The 19191-nt window shown below is 42.1% G+C and overlaps 1 protein-coding gene across 7 annotated transcripts in view; it reads right to left on the bottom strand.

Moving 5' to 3' along the window:
• Nucleotides 1–4455: 4455 nt before the first annotated feature.
• The window catches only part of JAK2 (Janus kinase 2), a 112192-nt gene continuing 97456 nt past the window's right edge, over nt 4456–19191 (bottom strand). For all 7 annotated transcript variants that reach the window (XM_084834422.1, XM_084834427.1, XM_084834428.1 and 4 more), the window contains 6 exons: nt 18803–18992; nt 16412–16536; nt 15259–15431; nt 15000–15117; nt 11384–11497; nt 4456–9666 (listed from right to left, as the gene is read on the bottom strand). In XM_084834422.1, coding sequence (XP_084690548.1) covers nt 9559–9666; nt 11384–11497; nt 15000–15117; nt 15259–15431; nt 16412–16536; nt 18803–18992 — 828 coding nt within the window. In that variant the 3' untranslated portion in view covers nt 4456–9558. The remainder of the gene's footprint in view (nt 9667–11383; nt 11498–14999; nt 15118–15258; nt 15432–16411; nt 16537–18802; nt 18993–19191) is intronic.

Below are 19191 nucleotides of genomic sequence, written 5' to 3'. Positions count from 1 at the left end.
TTGGTGCCTTTAGGCTCTGGTTGCTGTGAGATGCTTTTACAGCTGAAGCAATGCAGAAGCCAGGTCCAGTAGCTGCCTTTGCAGCGGATATTTATTTTATTTATTTATTTAATTAATTTATTTATTTCTATACCGCCCAATAGCCGAAGCTCTCTGGGCGGTTCACAAAAACTAAAACCAAACAACACACAATAAAACAATTTAAAATATATAGAACATTAAAACCACAATATAACAATACAACCACAATAAAACCTAGCAGCAGTACAGGAGTTTAAAATACAGATTTAAAACAGCAAAGATAAACATTTAGAAAGCTAAAATGCCTGGGAAAATAAAAAGGTCTTCACCTGGCGCCGAAAGGAGTACAATGTAGGCGCCAGGCGAACCTCACTAGGGAGCTCATTCCAGAGCCGGGGTGCCACAACAGAAAAAGCCCTCCTCCTAGTAGCCACCCGCCTCACTTCCTTTGGCAGGGGCTCACGGAGAAGGGCCGCTGATGATGATCTTAAGGTCCGGGCAGGCACATATGGGAGGAGGCGATCCTTCAGGTAACCTGGCCCCAAGCCGTTAAGGGCTTTAAATGTTAACACCAGCACTTTGAATCGGGCCCGGAAATGGACCGGCAGCCAGTGCAGCTGGAAAAGTACTGGCGTAATATGAGCTCGCAGGCCAGTCCCTGTTAACAATCTTGCTGCCCTATTTTGGACCAGCTGAAGTTTCCGGACCGTTTTCAAAGGCAGCCCCACGTATAACGCATTGCAGTAATCCAGACGAGAAGTTATCAGAGCATGGATAACTGTAGCTAGGCTATTTCTGTCCAGATAAGGGCGTAGTTGGTATACCAGCCTAAGCTGATAAAAAGTGCTCCATGCCACTGAGTTCACCTGTGCCTCAAGTGACAGTTCTGGATCCAAGAGCACCCCCAAACTACGAACCTGATCCTTTAGGGGGAGTGCAACCCCCTCCAGAACAGGTTGATTATCACCTAGCCGGGCAGACGAACCACCCACTAACAGTACCTCCGTCTTGTCTGGATTGAGTTTCAGTTTATTGGCCCTCATCCAGTACATTACCATGCCCAGGCACTGGTTCAGAACAGCCACTGCCTCACCTGGTTTTGATGAGAAAGAGAGGTAGAGCTGGGTGTCATCCGCATATTGATGGCACCTCAGCCCACACCTCCGGATAACCTCCCCCAGCGGTTTCATGTAGATGTTAAACAGCATGGGGGATAGAATAGAGCCCTGTGGAACCCCATGGCACAATTGCCATGGCACAGAGCAATAATCCCCCAGCACCACCTTCTGGAATCGGCCATCCAAGTAGGAGCGGAACCACTGTAGTGCAGTGCCTCCAACTCCCAACCCAGACAACCTATCCAGAAGGATACCATGGTCGATGGTATCGAAAGCCGCTGAGAGGTCCAGGAGAATCAACAGGGTCGCACTCCCCCTGTCCCTCTCCCGGCAGAGGTCATCCCACAGGGCGACCAAGGCAGTTTCCGTTCCAAAACCAGGCCTGAAGCCCGATTGAAATGGATCTAGATAATCCGTTTCATTCAACAGTGCCTGGAGCTGTCCTACAACCACCCGCTCAAGCACCTTGCCCAGGAAGGGGATGTTGGCCACTGGCCTATAATTGTTAACATCCTCTGAGTCCAGGTTAGGCTTTTTCAGGAGTGGTCTAATTACTGCCTCTTTTAAAGCGGCAGGCACCACTCCCTCTCTCAAGGAGGAATTTACAACCTCCTGGACCCAGCCAGACAACCCCTCCTTGTTTGATTTAATAAGCCATGAAGGGCAAGGGTCAAGCACACAAGTGGTCGATCGGACTTGGCCAAGCACCTTGTCCGCATCCTCAGGCCTCAGTAACTGAAACTCATCCAATAAAACTGGACCAGACGGTGCTCTGAACGCCTCTACCAATGGAACTGCATTAATCGTGGTGTCCAATTCATGACGAATCTGAGCGACTTTATCCTCAAAGTGCTGCGCAAACCCGTCACAGCGTGCTACCGAGGGTTCCACCGTCTCTCTCCCTGGCCCAGAATGTAACAGGCCGCGAACCACTCGGAAAAGCTCCGCCGGACGACACTGAGAAGATGCAATGCTGGTGGAAAAGAACTGCCTCTTTGCCACCCTCACCGCCACAGAGTAGGCTCGATAGTGGGCTCTTACCTGTGTTCGGTCAGACTCAGCACAAGTTTTCCTCCACCTGCGTTCTAGCTGTCTCCCCTCTTGCTTCATTGCCTTCAGCTCAGGTGTATACCAAGGAGCTGGCCGGGCTCTGCTCAGAGGGAGAGGGCGCTTGGGTGCGATCGTGTCAACCGCCCGAGTCATCTCTGCATTCCACAGAGCGACCTGGGCTTCAACAGGAGCACCAGCCATACCAGCAGGAAAATCCCCCAGAGCCCTCTGGAATCCATTAATCTCCGGGGGCGGACCATTTTAATAGGTCCCCCACCCTTGCAGAGGGGAAAGGCCGCCAGAAGTCTAAACCTCAGCAGGAAGTGATCTGACCATGACAAAGGGACAGATGTTAATTCCTCTACTTTCAGATCACCATCCTCCTGCCCAGTCGAGAAAACCAGATCAAGCGTGTGTCCTTTTATATGCGTTGGGCCAATGACATGTTGGGACAGCCCCATGGTTGTCATGGCGGCCATGAAGTCCTGAGCCGCCCCGGATACAGCGGCCTCGGCATGGAAGTTGAGATCCCCCAGGACCATCATCCTGGGGGTCCTCAACACCAAGTCCGAGACCACCTCCGTCAGCTCAGGCAGGGAGTCTGATGGGCAGCGGGGTGGGCGGTACACCAACAGAATCCCTAATCTGTCCCGGGTACCCAACACAAGGTACAGACACTCAAGATCTGCACTCGAATGAGCAGGAAGCCTGGAGAGGGAGATTGAATTCCTATAGACCACGGCAACCCCCCCTCCCCGACCCTCAAGTCGGTGTTGGTGCTGCACTGAGTACCAGGAGGGCACAGCTGGGAGAGAGTGACCCAGCTGTGCCCTCCTGGGTACTCAGTGCAGCACCAACAGGGATACTTCCCTGCCCAGGATAAGGGAGGGAAAAGGAGCCCGTCTGGCTCTTTGAACTGGCTTATTGGAGCTGTGCAGGACATTTTGCTTTTTTCCTGTGAAGAAAATATCCACCTCAAGACCCTGGGACTTATGAAAGGCTAAGAGAATAAAAGTGGTTTAATAATTTATTAACGTTTTATTTATTTTTGTTACATTTCTATACTGCCCAATAATCGGAGCTTTCTGGGCAGTTCACAATTATATATACCTGCCCAGATCCTAAGATTGCCTTCAGCAGTCTTTCTCTGGGAGCCCCTGCCAAATGAAGTGAGGTGGGTGGTTACTAGGAGGGCCTTTTCTGTAGTGGCACGCTGGTTGTTGAATGAGCTCCCCAGAGTGGCTCACCTGGCACCTCTATTATAGTCTTTTTGGCACCAAGTGAAGACCTTATTTTCCCAGGCATTTTACTCTTTCAGTTACTGTTGCTTTAAATCTGTTATTCTAAGTCTTTGCACTGCTGCTAGGTTTTATTTTGGTTTTTATTATATACTGCAGTTTTAAACGTTTATATTTTATCATGTTGTATTTTATGGTTTTAAATATGAATGAGCCTCCTGCACTCACATGCAGCCATTTTACTCCTCCCATCATACAAGCTGGTAAACAAACCAGGAAGCTGCAGCTTCCTGTTATATCTGAACCAGGAAACTATGATTGATAGTTTCCAAACAGGCCAACCATGGCTCGGTCATACCCCAGCTTATTATGCCAAAATATTATCATCCAAATGCAGCCATTGTAGGTTAACATGAGGAACATAAAGAGTTCAAACCAACAGACTTGGAGCTGGTGCGGATGTTAAGTGCAGCCAGCTACCTCTCTACAACAAACTGCATATGGGTGCAATGTACTACCATGAGCAATGTAATGTCCGAAAGAATGGTCACATTTTCTAGTCACATAAATAGCTGTTGCAATATTCCAGACAATAATTTATACTCAAATATTTTAAAATGTAATGTCACCACTGGCTTGCAGTTTGTTGTTTTTGGAGTTGAGAAGAACTTTTAGATACAGTAGGGAACATTTTGTTCTCAGTGCATCACATCTACTGAGTGTTTCTCTCACAGTACCCCCCAATCTCAGACTTGTATAACATTCATACAGTGTTGGTGTAAAATCATGTTCTGTGTAGTAGCAGATGTAGTAGTTGAAAGATTCCATCCTAAGTACTTGTTAGCACAGAAAAGCTTAAGATAGGTCTGAAGGTCCTCAACCAATGTTTTGGAGGCGGATGCTACACTTCCCAGTTTACAACATCAACCTTTCTCCAGCAACAACTTGTATAAGCACCTTTTTGTTTCCTGCCAGAGTAGGGCTGTGGGAGAATTATTGTAATACTATGTGCAAAAATTAGGCGAAACTGACAGATTTTTGAAAAAATTTAATATGTTGGTGCAGCAATATACAGTAGCGAGTGCCCAAAAACTGTGGGTTTCTTCAATAAAGGTGTTATTTGTACAAAATCAAGATAAGCTTTTAGTTTCATGCTTCTTTGTTCAGGCTATAGCTTTATGTAAACCTGCCCTCTTTTGCTTACTACATGACTGTTTCCACTGTATATTAAAAACAAGTAATTTTGAAATTCATCAAAATGGACCACTGACCAGTTAAAGTAGGACTTAACCCCTCCCCCAATAGATTTATCTCATAATTATTTTACGATATATAATCTATGTATATAAAAATGGTAGTTTAGATCTTTTTAAAATTCTAAAAAGCAGTAGCTGTGATAAAATGTTCACTTTGCTCAAGAGCAGCATTCCTGTATGTGTAGCATTTTTTCCACATCAAGTCACAGCAATTTTTGGTAACACGATAAACAAAACATTGTGATAAACTGAATGGCAACTGTGGAAAAGCAAAACAATTGTTAAATGCTTCTGTTAATATACAGATCGCATAATGTAATGTTAGGTAATATGTATGTCCAGAGTTATAATCACAGTAAGAGTTTTTCTGAAGCGCACCGATGGATTTAAAAAGAGTACTGAAATTGGTATCATCACTGCTTTTGAATCATGCCGGTAACAAACATTAGTGGTTCCCACTGAAGTCACAGTCAAAATAAAGGTCTCATACACACAGGGTAAGACTCACAGATGGGTATGACAACCACTATGGGAGCCACTTGCACCTCTTCCATAGGTTATCCTGGAAATTAAGGGACCCTCTAAAGCCAGAAGTAAACTTTGGGAAAGTCTCCACGCACACATGAAAACGCTTTTGCTGAATTCACAGATATGTCATTTCCCTCAAAAATAAAAGTAACCCATATTTTGATCATATTCTAACTCCTAAACTCTGAAGCATACAGCTTCAGGAGGTTGAAGGATTCGAATCTACAGGTCTCTGATATGCTCCATATCAATATACTTATAGGAACAACAGAGCCAAATGAACCAAGAGTGGAATTCCACTTGTGGAACTATTCCACACCTATTCCTTGCTGTGGCAGTCTCCTGTGGTGGAGACCCACTGGAACAGCATTTGACGTGGTTGTAGCATGGGGTGGGGGATAGGAAGAAATTAGAGACCCCACCCTTGCATGAGCAGACATGCCTTTCACTCATGCTAGGGTTTCACTGAATCCAGGCCAAAATCTTTAATGATAAATCTCATCTAGAGTCTCCCTGAATGCCCATCTACAGCTGTGAGCTAGTTAGCCCCCTGCCCAACAGTGTGAATCAAAAACCCTAATTGCTACAAAGCTTACCTTTTGGCCAGTGCAATCCTATACATGTCTCTTATGAATAAACCCCACTGAAATCAAAGTGTGCATAGGATTACAGCTTTAGAAATGCACAATGGAATATGTTAATTTTTTTAAACACCCTTCTTCAAAGACCTAAATGCAGAAATTCAGAAGCCTAACCTCTTGGGCAGTATCCAACTGGGGCTTTCCAGGTGCAGCTAGCCCCGTCAGTTCTGTACATGGCCAGCCCTGGCAACCCCTACTGCTTGTGCACTGTGATACAGTGCTTCTGGGGGCAAGCCCCAAAACATGTGGAAACACTCGTTTCTGGAAGGGGGAAGGTTACCAGAGCCCCGCCCCTTCCAGAAACGAGCATTTCCGCTTGTTTTGGGACTTGCCCCCGGAAGCAGTATATTGTGCTGTACAAGCAAGTAGGGGCCACTTGCAGACCAGGACCAGTGGAGCTGGCCACAAGCAGAAGGCCCCAATTGGATGCCACTCCATGTGATTACATTTAGGAAATTAGAATACAAGTCAATCATATTATGCTAGATCAAGCAAAGACACTTTTATTCACAAAAAACACAGCACTATGGAAGATCTCTTAATTGCATTACACAAAATTCCCTGAGGATTTTTTTAAAAATATGGAACATGAAATCCTTCATCAGATAGAAGATGCATTTCTGTCACTATCAGACTGCTGTATTGTTTATCCTGATACCCAATGTTGCTTTAAACCTTATGCTACTATAATTTTGGTTAACCAGGAACTTAAAACAAAACCCACACACATATTCTACAAAAGGAAAGACATTTTCCCTACAATATATTTCAAAATCAGCTTCAAAGCAATGTACAAATGTGCAATATATCTGACCAAAGTGATTAAAAACTATACATTGTGAAACTGCCTTTTAAATGCTAACTATTTGAAAATTTTTACCCATTGAAGCTTAACATGCTATTATAAAATATAACTACTTGCAATTTTGACCCCATACTCACCCCCACTCCCATCCTGTTTGGCATAACTCTCTACTCTTAAAAACAAAAGAAAGGTTTTGCCTTGCTAAAGTTTGCAAGATAGATACTGGGACCCCTCCCATGTAGGTACTTCCTATCTTCTCCTACAAATAGAATTGTTTTGCATGCACCTGGATTCCTCAAAGTGCATGTGAAACACTTGCTTGTAAGATAGAACAAGGAAGCTCTTGCATGTATGGAAGGGGAGTTTCATGCGTACATCAGAGCCACTAGATCAGCTCTGATGCATCTGCCAGACCCCACAGTGGCACAAAACATTCTTAGACTGGCGCTCACAAGATAAACATCTGCAACATGTTGAGGTACTTTTTAATCCTATACAGAACTTACATCACTGCACCCTCCTCCAGGTTTGAGGTAGGTAAAGAAACTAACTAGGGGTTTATGGTACAGTGCCCTCCAAGCCACATTCTGCAAAACGCTGAAGTACATTTCAAGTTTTCATTCAATAGCCATAGTGAAGAGCAACTCCTTTCACCAAATTTACTCTTCTGATTTTAGGAAGTAAGCACCTACATTTGAACACAAGTTTGCCAAAGACAATTCCCTGGATTTCAAACGTCTGAAGTAGAGATGGGCAACTTGCAGCGCTCCAGATATTTTGGCCTACAACTCCCATCTAACTAGCTCTAACTAGCATAGCCAATGGTGAGGGAACATGGGAGTTGCAGGCCAAAATATCTGGAGGACCGCAAATAGCCCATTCCTGCTCTAAAGCAAAGTTTGATGGGCATGCAGTGGAACAAAGTGAAATATCCAGCGCACTTCACTGCCACTGAACTACTATGAACTCTGAAGCCAACAGCTGAATCAACAGACATGAGAGTGCCTGCTGCTACACTACTTACTAATATGCACCTTCTTAGATCAACAAACATGAATTTGTGCCACTGAGTCTAGTATGCAAGGAGTTGCAGTGACTTTTAAATTTAGTTCACAATTTTGGCTGTGTGAAATCAAGCAGGCAGTGGCTGCAGTTACACACAGCCAAATTAACAAATAACCTAAAGGTAAGTACTGTGAGCAGATGGGCCACATTTGATTTTAGCAACATCAGAGGCATGGTTTCTGTTTCTAGTTGAATGGGCGACCGTGCAAAAGTTAACAAGATAGCAAGGAAAACTGCAGCATTTGGTAGGGTTGGCAAGGCTAACGAAGTTTAGCATTCGGAACATATTAAGCTGCTTACTGTGAAATGATTTCAAATGCTTGTACCTTTAGCAGACACAGATAGAGCATAACACACACACACAATACACATGTAGGAAAATAGACTGCTATATACTTGTTCATCTAAAAATTCAATTTTCAGCAGGTGTTTTAAAAATATATATACTTATTTGTTCCCTTTCCTTCAAAATATTTACAGTACATCACACTGCCTCAACATGCATCACTGCTTCTATTGCTGGCCAGTGATTGGCTCAGACAGGCACATAGAATGTTGCTCAATCAACTATTTAAAAAAAATCTGACTTGCTCTAAACAGTGAAGCCACTATGCCTTGACAATGTAAAACTACAAAACTCCATTCATAAAACACAAGCCCTTGTGCAACTCAATGAAAAAGGATGCCAAGCCATTCTTCGTTCACTGCAGAAAAGGCTAAAATGTATTTCTAAGGGTTCTTTATGCTGTAGTTAACTGCCATTCAAACTTGCTCACTGATGCACCACTTTTGCAACTGTTCCTCTACTTTGAATGGCTGCCATTCCTGCGCTGGCACAGCCGTGGATTGTTCCATGACATAAAGGCCATTTCCAGAACAGTCACCCAAATTTTCTCCTCTCACCAAGATTGGTAGCTGTTTTCCTTCTCTGCCACACGTAGATTGTATTTTTAAACTTTAATCGCTTAGAGAATGACATGACCACACAAAACTAAGAAATGCATGTTAATGCAAAGGAACAAATCTCTGAACTAGGTGAAAAGTAGTCTTATCTGGTACAGGATCACCCTTTATAGCATGCTGAAGGGACAAAAGTAGCAGGGGTAGGCGATGTAAAGCAAAGATGAGCAAGAGGAAATATCAATGCACAGTGATCATGATGGTGACTGGCACAGGGTGAATCTGGATGTCCATTTCCATTGTTAAGTTTAAGTGCAAATATTTGCTCCTCTTGAAAGTGGTGCAACTGGGAATGTGAAACCTTTTAGCAGCTCTGCTGGAACAGAACCTCAGATGTTTCAAGTTGTATATAAATTCTGCAGGTCAGCTGCATCTTAAGAGCACAATCCTATACATGTCTACTCAGAAGTAAGTCACACTGAGGTCAACAAGACTTACTTAGAGGTAAGTGGGTACAGGATCACAAGCTAAATCACTTTCAGCTCAGTGACGACTCAAAAGAAAAATTATGTAGACCCACTCTCTATCCAGTCTTCTCATCCTTCTATAATTTCTCTGATTGGCACAGGTTTTTTTTACAATTGCCCTATTAGGCAAATTATGGTGATGCTGACTGAATGCACTATTTTGCTTTTTAAAAAGCAATTCCTTTTACTATCAAAGTGCTTTTCATTGGTGCATTTGGTGGTATTCCCGATGAAGAAACTAAGCCGAGTCCTTCACCATCATGTGCAAGTTCTGATGGGATGATTTTCCTCCAGGCTCTGTCCTCAGAGATGAATGTGTGAGGGAAGGCCAATGATCTGCAACCACCCAAAGAACAAAACGCATTTGCTGTGCATGTCAACGTGTCCCTTTGGATGAATTTCAATGCTTTCATCCACCCAAGCTTTCCCTTATGAGGTCCACTCTCAGACCAAGATCCCTAAAGGAGGGCCGCAGGATTGCACTATTGTTCCAGCACTCTGTCATGATGGCATAAACCTTGGCAAGAGAAAAAACATCAAGTGTTAAGAGTCATATGGAACTGTCATGTTAGTTGAGACAACTAGAGGTCTTGGCACCAAAACACCATAGAGCACTTCTATACATTCTGTGCACCCTCGTATATAAAATTCTTCTTCCCTAGCACATCCCATCTCCTCACACTTTCTACAAGACAGATACAATTCTTCCCTTCATCAGCCAAAAGTAAAATGAGGCACTGGGGTGCTAAACCTATTACCTTTCCAGACAGTGGCAAATCAAAGTGGGGCAGCAGACAGTGCAAAAGGAGGTACTGGCTCTGTTTTCCCACTGAAGTTTCTGGTATATGACTCAGCTGTTTTAGTTCTATTAACTTTATTGCTTGTCCTACAGATATGTTTGATGTAATTTATCAACTGTAAGATTTCTCAAGTAGAGAGCAAGGGTTTGCAGAAAGACATTAACAGTATTGTGGGAAAGCCAGCCAAAGGTGGTTTCCACCAACTACTGAATGTTTCCCCATCTGTCTTGAAAACAGGGATGGCTGAACCTGTCAATTTTGGTTTCTCTCAGCTTCTCATTTTTCCAATCTTAATTTAGTTCATCCTGAATTTTGAGAAAAAAGTTTGCATGAAAATTTGTACTCATTTTTTACGTATTTCTCCTAATATTTTTAAAAATAACTAATATACGTTTTAATCTATGTTTTGGAAGCAGCTTTCCTAATCTAAGGCATTCTTTAATATTTTCACCAATATATGCATTTTGTGTGCATTTTCCCCGAATATACATTTTTTGTACACATTCTTTGATTGGGGTACCCCAATGCAAAATTCACAAAAGTGTGAATTTTGAAGGATAACTGAGTGTCAGTTCGCATATTGGTTTGAAAGTGCGACGTTAGGTAAGCTTGCATTAAAATGTCAATTAAACGAATTTCTCCCCCATCCTACTTGAATGCTTCTCTATGGCCAGTATGGCCCATAATGGAAACCATCAACAATCCCACTCCATCAGGGAATTATTTCCACTTGAGCGAGAGTCACTTGGAATGGTTAATTTACGGCAGCTCTGTCAACCATTTAGAACTATTCCCAGTTTTCAAGAGGTTTATTTATTTTTCATTACAGTTCTTTTGCAGGTACTTTTATGACATTTTATACTGGGTTCTTGAAAGGATTCTTGCTGCTGTCAAATATAAAACCCCAAACCCAAATGCTTTGCTTTGCTACTACAGTTCAGGCTAGCTGGACCAAGAGACACTGATGGTAAGGGGTTATATGTAGCCCTAATAAAATATTCACTGTATTTCCAAGATTTATCTGAAACACTTGGTTTATAAAGAAAATGTCTGGTGGCAATAGATTTCTAGACAAGAACCTAGGAAGACCTTAACAGGAGATTCTTCATTCACAAGTAGCTGTTCGTCAGTAACCTTTGTAGATGGAAAATAGCTAGTAGATTCTAGATGGATTTATTGGTGGTGGATTACATTTGTAGTCTAGTGGGTTTTTTTTTTTAAATTCTAGGTTGCTGATGAATTAGAAATTCAACACTGTCTTGGTTTTGAAAAAATCCACTGAAAGGTGGAAACTGACCACAGTACTAGCTACCAGACCTCCAAGTAAACATAGGTAAATGTTCTCTTATATGACAGTCTCTACCTCTGGAGCAATTTACAGGAACACCCATGACTGATAGGAGAATAGCAATATAAACTGTTATGTTCCAATACCTCATCAGGGCATCCATCAGGTCTTTGTAGCCTGCCATTATTCTTCAGAAGCTCTGTCAAATGGAACACGATCATCTGGTTTTGCTTATCATTGCCAATCATGCGCATGAACTCCTAAAACAGAAATACAAAGTTGAATTTCTATGGCATCATATAATGAGCAAAGGGCTGGATGTGCCTGATCTCGTCTGATCTCGTAAGCTAAGCAGGGTCAACCCTGGTTAGTACTTGGATGGGAGACCGCCCAGGAATCAAGCTTCCTGCACTGAGCAGGGGGTTGGACTCAATGGTCTTGTAGGCCCCTTCCAACCCTATGATTCTATGATTAGATGTGTTGAAGAAAGTTCTCTGTAGAAAGCTCACTCTCTTGTCAAGTACACTTGTTCTCGAAGCAGGTTACAATTAAGGAAAAAGCTACAAGCAGCCAGACCATATAAGTAATAGAACAAACAGAGCATAAGATATTAAGAGATGGGCCATCCAAGTAGTCAGGATGGCAGAAGGCCTGTTTCAACACTGGACATACTGGTTAGGGGCCTGTGCAGATTAGTCATAACAAGCAGGCTGTGGATTATCCATCCCATACATAAAGAAAGACATGCTTCAAAAATAAGTAACTCTGGACTGGCAGTGAATGACAGCCATGTGAAGGAACATTTCTATATTGCCGGTATATAAAAGGTAATGATGGGTTCCTTTCTTCCCCTGCTACAGCACACCATTTTTGCATTTTTCTCCTAAAAAAACCCCAGTTTAATCATGCTAGTTGCAACTGCCCATCTGTGTATGAACTTGAGAACTCTCTAGTATTCCTACAGATGAGATTCTTCTTCTTCTTCCTGAATTGTTTCCCTTCAAGCAGGCAATTACAAGAACTACAGTCATGTGAAAAAGAAAGTACACCCTCTTTGAGTTCTATGGTTTTACGTATCAGGACAAAATAAAAATCATCTGGTCCTTAGCAGGTCTTAAAATTAGGTAAATACAACCTCAGATGAACAACAACACATGACATATTACACCGTGTCATTATTTATTTTACAGAAAAAGCCAAAATGGAAAAGCCATGTGTGAAAAACTAAGTACATCCTTACTGCTTCCATAGGTATGAAGAGGCTAAGTAGCAGCCAAGTGCTGCTAATCAAATGCCCTTGATTAATTGATCATCAGCAAGTGTGACCACCTCTATAAAAGCAGACGCCTCAGGAGTTTAATGGTCTCAAGCATTCAGGTGTGTGTTAACACAATGCTCAGAGAAATTGCAAAACATCCAAGAGTTACATCTCAGACACTACAGGCCTCAGTTAGCATGTTAAATGTTAAAGTTCATGACAGTACAATTAGAAAAAGACTGAACAAGTATGGTTTGTTTGGAAGGGTTGCCAGGAGAAAGCCTCTTCCCTCTAAAAAGAACATGGCAGCACAGCTTAGGTTTACAAAGTTGCATCTGAACAAATCACAAGACTTCTGGAACAATGTCCTTTGGACAGACGAGGCCAAAGTGGAGATATTTGGCCACAATGCACAGTGCCACGTTTGGCGAAAACCAAACACAGCTATCAGCACAAACATCTCATACCAACTGTCAAGCATGGTGGTGGAGAGGTGATGATTTGGGCTTGTTTTGCAGCCACAGGACCTGGGCACCTTGAAGTCATTGAGTCGACCATGACCTCCTCTGTATACCAAAGTATTCTAGAGTCAAATGTGAAGCCATCTGTCCGACAGCTAAAGCTTGGCTGAAATTGGGTCATGCAACAGGACAATGATCCCAAGCACACCAGCAAATCTACAACAGAATGGCTGAAAAAGAAAAGAATCAAGGTGTTGCAATGGCCCAGTCAAAGTCCAGACCTCAACCCCGTTGACGTGCTGTGGCGGGACCTTAAGAGAGCTGTGCATAAACAAATGCCCGCAAACCTCAATGAACTGAAGCAATGTTATAAAGAAGAGTGGGCCAACATTCCTCCACAACGATGTGAGGGACTGATAAAGTCATACAGAAAACTATTACTTCAAATTATTGCTGCTAAAGGTTGTTCTACAAGCTATTGAATCATAAGGTGTACTTAGTTTTTCACACATGGCTTCTCCATTTTGGCTTTATTTCTGTAAAATAAATAATGACACGGTGTAATATGTCATGTGTTGTTGTTCATCTGAGGTTGTATTTACCTAATTTTAAGACCTGCTAAGGACCAGATGATTTTTATTATGTCCTGATACGTAAAACCATAGAACTCAAAGATGGTGTACTTTCTTTTTCACATGACGGTATGTAACTGTAAAAACTTGTACTTGAGTGTATTTTCCTCTTCTCTTCTCATCCTCTTTTCTCTTCATGTTGTGCCTTTTAGATTTTAAGCTTGAGGCTGGGATGGTCTTGTTAATTATTAATGTATAATAAATACATTAGCAATAATAAATACTGTAGTATAACAATACAATAATAAATACTGTAGTATAATAATACAATAATAAATACTGTAGTATAATAATACAATAATAAAGCTGCTCTGGGAGCCTTTTCAGCTGAAGAGCGAGTTAAAAAAGCTTCAGATACAGTAATACATAGTGACAAGGCTTAATCACATCATTCTGCATTGGGTGCCCCAAACACGTGCTTTCTTTCACGCAAGAATCCTGGAAACCTTTATTTATCTTTAGTATTTTTGTACCATCTGTCTTGTTGCCTTTTTACTAAGGCTACAGTAAAATTCAAGACTCTCCAACATACCTAGTGTTTGAGAGCAACTTAAAACTATAAGAGTTGGCATTACATGCCACTAAATGCTGAGGTAAAGAAAAAGGCCTTCAGCACACATCAAAACTATAACAGTTGTAGTGCACAGGGCTGACATCCAAGGTAGTTACGGATGGGCACCTGCTGAGGGCCCGCACCCCAGCAGGGGCCCACTAACAAGAGACCCCTGGACTCGCTCCTTCTCTTCACCATTGCAAGCTGCTTGTTCACCTGCTCCCTGCTCTGGCCCAGACAACGGCGGTGGTGGTGAGGAGGAGTAGATGCCACTGCCTACTTGTTCACTGGCTCTCTGTCTGCCAAGAAAGCAAGTGCTAGCAACATTACAAAAAAGGTGAGGAGCAACAGCAGCTGCTGACATTGCCGGTAGTGTGAGAAGGTGGACTCACTGAGGGAGGGGGCCCATTGGGGGTCTCTTGCCCAAGGGCCCTCAAAAACCTAGACCCAGCACTGTCGGTGCATAGCTTATCTCTGGGAGAAGGCTATTCCAGAACACAGCCTTCAGGTTGTTGCCAAAGTGCACCTGCAAGATGTGGCAGAACAGGAAGGCTCTCTGAGGATGACCACAGTGTTCAGGCAGGTTTAGATGGATCTCTGATACCCTTGTCCTGAACTGTTTATGGCTTTAAAGTTTAGAACAAGAACTTAAACCTGGCTGGGTTTTAAATCAGCAACTGGGGCAAATTGGCTTGGGGGAAAAATACTATGTTCTGTTCCCATGATTCAGAATATAAACTGGGGTGGCGGGCAAGAGTGGCAGGATGGATAGCAGCTCTCACGGAATCATCTTCGCAGTTTAAGGAGATAGTCATGCGAACGTACCACCATCAACACACCACACATGAATCTACTAACCGCTGGGGGGCTCTTGTTCTTGTCTATGTATGTGAAGAGTTCATATAGGACTACACCAAAGCTCCACATGTCTGAGGCCACAGAAAACTTGTTGTCCGTCAGCGATTCTGGCGCATACCTGTAGGAAAACAGGGAGGTGGGGTGAGGGGACAAAAATCTATGAAGCTAAAGCATTTTAATGCAACTTTTATTATGTTCTTTTATGCAATCACCCATTGTATTTTTCTAATTTGGATTCAAGCAGCAAAAAGAAACCTACCAAAATATAGGACTCTCTCCTGGTTCCTTTACTTTGTAGTATTCTTTGTCCTGTGGCAAGACTTTTGTCAAGCCAAAATCTCCAATTTTCACTCTGTTTTCATTCTCCACCAAGATATTTCGTGTGGCTAGATCTCTGTGAACATATCTTTTTGAACCTAGATATTCCATACCCTATGTGTAAACAAAATTATGAAATCAAAGTTAAGTGGCTTGAGAAATACCAGAGACAGAATGGAAGATACTGTAACTAGTGTCTGGATGTCAGACATCTGTTTCCCCCCCAAATCCCATGAACCTGTTCATGAATAAGACACCTACTAACATTTCTGGCACCAAAAATAATCCTATGCTACTAGAAAAGAATGAATTTGTACAAGTAAAGAGGATGTAGGGCAGCAATACTCCTGAAGCTGGCCATGCTATCAAATTTTGAACAATTACCACTAGATGTCACCACTGTATTTGCTGCCAAGCGATTGGAATGGACAGCGTGCTGAGATGACGACTAGTGCAGCTCTTAACGCTGCTTCATGGAGCACTGACAATATGGGTATACAGCTATCATTTTGACCCTGAAAATAACCTCATTAATCTCTTCGATGCTCACTGAACTGGCCCATTCCAGAACTGGGAGTTTCTGCTCATTTGGGGTTGCTTTAACTGCTAATTCCCATTGTGCTAGGGGTGGATCCCACTGGTGTGTGGGCAGCATAAGATACTCCCAAATGTCTTTATTCCTCCCACTGCACAAACACACAAATTAGTGGAGTTTATTTCTGTTTATACAACCATTAGCACGCTTCCCTTTGGACAAAGATTGGCCAAGAAATGCCCCATTCCAGGACAGGCTCTGTTGCCTGACAGCTAAGCAGATCTGAAATGAAGCTCCACAGCACAACATGACAACATTCACTGCATCCATCTGCTGCCATCTCTACACCATTTGCCAGTTAACAAACAGCAAGTAGATCCAGTACCAGTTTGGAAGCATATGTGAACAAATGAAGCAACATTCTTCTCTTCCTTTTCATGTACTGAACTCAAGGCAATGCACCTAGTCTACACGTGTGTCTAGAGTTTATGACAAACTGCTAAGGCTGCAGTTCTCAAACTGCTTAGTAATATTAATGACACCAGTGGAGCTTATTTACCTTACATATCTGAGAAGCATACTGCAGGAGTTTCTTATGATCCAGTCGGTCCTTGTGCTTCTGGAGATAGTCTCGTAAACTTCCATAGGGTAAATATTCCATTATCAACTTCAGATTTCTCCGTCCTTTCCAAATAAACAAAAACATTTAAAATTATGGTTTACAGAGATGCCTTCAGATCGAAGTTTTGTTTTGATCTTCTCCCTCATAGTAACAAAGCAAAACAGATCCCATATGGCATATATATAGTGGAGCATTCCACTTATGTATCTGGCCAAATGTCAAATTTAACAGCTTGTCATTTTCCTGTAGCATACATTACATACCCTGAATTAAAAATGAAATGAACTATGTGAAATAGCTCACTTTATAATGAGGATATGATTCCTGGCTAGTATAAATAGAACAGCTAATTCAACAATGGCACAGTAAAAAAGAAAAGTTCTGAACACCAACAACCCAAATGGCTACACTGGCAAATATACCTTTGGGTTAGAGATGTGACAACTGCTGTGTCCTTATAGTGTCTCTACCTTGACAGCAGACTGTTCACTTGGGAGCCTGACAACTTTTATAATAGTACATGACCTGACATACAACCCAATTATAGACCAGTCCCAAAAGCTCCACTGCTATAAGAATGCATGTGTAGCAGTCTAAGTGCAAGCCCTCTGGGACCATTGCTGCTGGTTGCAGCAATCAGACTGCTGGATGGCATATAAAATGTGCTGGAGTTTGGCACACCTGTACTGGCAAAGTACTTGGAAGCACAAATGAGGGCATGTGCTATCAGGAGGACATAGCAATCACATATAGTAGGTGCCTACCCACCATCTCGTATCATTCTGGGCTAGCAGGCGTGCCTCCTGAAAGGAAAGGAAGCCCCATGATAAGATTCTCTCTTCCAGGGAAATGCATGCCCTAGTCCAAAACCATCGCTAAACATCCAGTGGAAAGTAAGAGTTACCATGCCAGGAAAGGGACACAGTACTTAAAGCTCCAACTCCAGACTACTGAGCCATGCTGGCAGAATGGGAAATAAACACTAGTTAAACAGAGGCTCAATAACCAGGGACAGCATACAAAACACTAGCAAGGAACATGGCAAAAGAGAAGTAGCAACAGTGTAAGTTTCTGCCACTCTCTGGCCAATGGAACAAGAATTGTTGAAGATCCTTTCTTTTGGGACATTCTACAGCATAAGAATGGCCTCCTATGAAACAAATGGCTAAAATGAAATGGTACTATAATGAAGTTAGCCTGTGGTATGTATTGCCATAGGTAAATATGAATAATAGAATCACAGAATAGTAGGTTTGGAAGGGGCCTACAAGACCATTGAGTCCAACGATGTAAGGTGTACCTGGGTGTTTCCATGTCTATGCATGAGCTTTATTGCTAATGTAAAAGAAAGGTGGCTGGATTAAACCACCCAGTTTTGAAATACATTATTTTGCTTCTAGCATCAGTCCGACAAGCAGTAGCTTTAGAGGTAGGCAAAACAAATCTCAGTCCTGACAGTGCACCTTTCCAAGCATTTATGAATATATGCAAGGGACAAGACACATTCTTCTCTGGCACCACAACAGGAAATCATTATGCAATAATCCATTAAGAGAAGATAGTTAATCATAGTTTGTTCATGCAAGAAAATGTAGCAGTAAAAAATCTCTCTAACAAGCCAGGGAAAGGACAGACAAAGCTACTCAAATTTTGCATGCACCTGAAACTAAGTGATTGGAAGTGTTGAAAGAACAGGTGAGAGACTTCTCATTCATTTCTTCCCAGTCCTAATTTAGGAGGCAAGTTAAGGGAGAAAAAATTATGCCGCACTACTACTTTTGTTTACTACAGAACTGCTTTTATGTTTTAATGTCTACAGATATGGCAATGCTGCCAAATACCATATTTATGAAAATGCAGTTTAAGCTCTCCTCTTATGTTTGAGTTTCTAAAGTTTCTTAAAGTGTCATTTTGCCTTATCTTGGATAGTAACATGTGTTTGTCTACTGAAGTCATGACATTTAACACGTGGAAATTAGTACATCCATGCCAAGCTAGTTCTAATAGATAAATGCTGAGTAATAGCTAAGATATAGACTTGAAATAAGAGGGAAATAATGAATATTTACTGGAACTACATCTGTATTTAGTTAATATTTTGGGAATTATACAGAGTATAAACTATGGCCTGCACAGACTTCTACACTGTAATTGTGGTTGCTGCTATAAAATGTGAACAGGCAAGGTCAGATTTTAAGAGAGTTCATTCTGACATCTGTATTCATTGATTCATGCTAATGGGGAACATTTGATAAATTATCAAAAGGCCTCTAGCTTTTGCTTAGTAAATAACATTAATGAAGAATAGCTATTAAATGTTCAGTGTACCGGCACTGTAGCACACTCCTTTGTACTTGACAATGTTGTCATGTTGCAGAGATTTGAGAATTTCTATTTCTCTTTCAAAGTCTCGCAGATGTTCTTCTGTGCTGTGCTGCAGCTTTTTAACAGCTACCACTTCCCCTGTGTTGTCCTGCAGTGGGTCATATCGGCACATCTCCACACTGCCAAAATTACCCTAGTAGGCAAGTGAAAAGGAAAATTTGGAACAAGAAAAAAACAACAGTACATATTACAGTGTTTTGCCAGAGCCTACCTAGCCTTGCACAGTCCACTAGCCATGAATGGCAACCCACCCGTGTTTCAGTAAATGTTCCAGTTTTCCTGCTAGCCTGGGACAGCATAGCATTGTAAAATTATTAAGAATGCACAAAAGC

Source organism: Heloderma suspectum, chromosome 2 (genome assembly GCF_057233095.1).
Source record: "Heloderma suspectum isolate Gila_16-S chromosome 2, 16-S_ref, whole genome shotgun sequence".
NCBI classification, from domain to species: domain Eukaryota; kingdom Metazoa; phylum Chordata; class Lepidosauria; order Squamata; family Helodermatidae; genus Heloderma; species Heloderma suspectum.
The sequence above is the reverse complement of the archived record's forward strand: the minus strand, read 5'-3'. Positions and strand labels throughout refer to the sequence as shown.